Source organism: Halyomorpha halys, unplaced genomic scaffold (assembly GCF_000696795.3).
Source record: "Halyomorpha halys isolate HHAL.00 unplaced genomic scaffold, Hhal_1.1 Scaffold206.1, whole genome shotgun sequence".
Classification (NCBI taxonomy): domain Eukaryota; kingdom Metazoa; phylum Arthropoda; class Insecta; order Hemiptera; family Pentatomidae; genus Halyomorpha; species Halyomorpha halys.
The window spans coordinates 143,989-145,927 of record NW_027108531.1 but is presented as its reverse complement, the minus strand read 5'-3'; the positions used below and the strand labels follow the sequence as shown (position 1 = coordinate 145,927).

General features: G+C 29.7%; 1 protein-coding gene across 5 annotated transcripts in view; it reads left to right on the top strand.

Moving 5' to 3' along the window:
- Positions 1 to 1,939, top strand: part of LOC106679466 (lateral signaling target protein 2 homolog) — a 42,233-nt gene that overhangs the window by 21,366 nt on the left and 18,928 nt on the right. For all 5 annotated transcript variants that reach the window (XM_014418656.3, XM_067046851.1, XM_014418655.3 and 2 more), the window contains exons 6-8: positions 216 to 384; positions 1,318 to 1,451; positions 1,589 to 1,748. In XM_014418656.3, the coding sequence (XP_014274142.1) occupies positions 216 to 384; positions 1,318 to 1,451; positions 1,589 to 1,748 (463 nt within the window). The remainder of the gene's footprint in view (positions 1 to 215; positions 385 to 1,317; positions 1,452 to 1,588; positions 1,749 to 1,939) is intronic.

Genomic DNA, 1,939 nt, shown 5'->3' with positions numbered 1-1,939 from the left:
ATATAGCATTGCTAACCTTGCATAAGTTTGAGTTAGTTTGATGTATATTTTAGTTATAACTAATAAATGAGAGTTTTTTGTTGGATTTAAACCTCGTTAAAACAATTAGAATTTATACTGGGATAAATAATAAATATATTTTAATTGAAATATGTACAGTTTATTATTTTTTAAAATTAGCAATAATTAAAAACGTTTTATATTTATATTTTTAGGGCTTTGAAGATGGGCCTGCTGAGCCAAGAAATGGTAGACCAATACGATCCTGCTTTGATGTTCACCATCCCTCGGCTGGCGATAGTCAGCGGCCTCTTCATGTTTCCTCACGGGCCTTTGTCTCTCACCTCACCTACGGAGATGTCTGAAATGTTCAGGCCGTTTTGGGTATGATATTTCTTTATATTTTAGTATTCCTATAATATCTTATTTCTCAAGTTTATTATATGCTGGTCAGTATGATCTTATTACATTGTTACTTATTCTGTGATTTTCTTTTCAATTTGAAATTTCAACATCCTTGTACTTTCTCTCTAAATAGAAATATATATTTGTTCCTAATTAGATTTGATTTATTCTTCTGTCAATATTTGACAAGATTATTAGCTTGTACTTTTTTTCTATTGATACTTTTTTAAACTGTTATATATTTATTTTAAACGAATGTCGTAAACTTTTTGAAGGAGATGGTCAGGATTACAGTCAAGAAGGAAGAAAAATGATAAGAAATATTTATTTATTTTCTGCTGACGTTTTAAACTATGTTGTAGGTCATCAGGGCTACGATAAAAAGATACAAAGAAGGCAGAGTTAATGTTGGAGTAAAAAAGTGATATAAAAAATATAACATAAAAATGTAAAGGTGGTGGTATATAAACAGTCAAAAATTGTAAATAGAATAATAATGAGGATAGAGATAAATGAAAGAAAAAAAATAATTATTAACTAAACTCATAGAGTGAACAGATAAATCAAAATATATATTATTGCAAAGATCTATTGATTTAATTAAATCAGGGTACATATTAACTATTATAAAATGGTAAGCGTAACAGGTAAATTATTATTACAGATTACATAGAAAAATAATGTAGAAGGAAGAATGTGGGATGGGTAAAATTTAGAAATGAGAATGATAAGAGTGAAGAAAGAAGATAAGTTGCAGAAAAAATGAAAAATAATTGTAGTTAATTGTAATAATATTTTTTATTATTCTATCTTACATTTTTATTTATTTTGTTAACTAGTAGCCCTTAATTCTTGAAATTATTTACATCTTAGAACTATTAGGAATTTATTTCTACGATCTGTTTGTTTTAGACTTTGCTCGTAAGAATAAGAGAGCTGCTCTGGACGTTGACGGAAGATGAGTTGTTGGCGTTAGAAAAGATGTTATGTTCCTCTGAAGATCCAAGTCTTCCTCCTCAATCTCATCATCTTTGTCCTGATACCAGGTTGTTGTTTTTAACTATATAATTTATGAATAATAAAAATATTAAATAAATATTGGCATTTTTCCAACAATATCCTAACAATAGTTATGATTTATTCTTTTCCTTTTGTTAATTCAAAATATATAAATTGTTGACAGCCAAGCTGAAGTCGAAGAGGATAGAAAATTTTGGACAGAGAACAACGTCACAGGTCAAGAGAGCAAAGGCAGCGGTGCAGGAGACATCCCAACCCCAGAGGGGAACAAAGCTAGTCAGATACTTCTTACCAACCATCCCGAGGGTCACCAGAGTCCTGAGGTATCATTCCTGAATATTATTAATTATTCTTTATTTCTCTCAGGTTTAAGGAAGAGATGGGCAAAAATTAGCTATAGCTAAAATTGCCATGGGTACGACCCTTATTCATGAATGAACCATTGATAAGTAAATATCGTATTCATGAATGAACCATTGATAAGTAAATATCGTATTCATGAATGAACCATTGA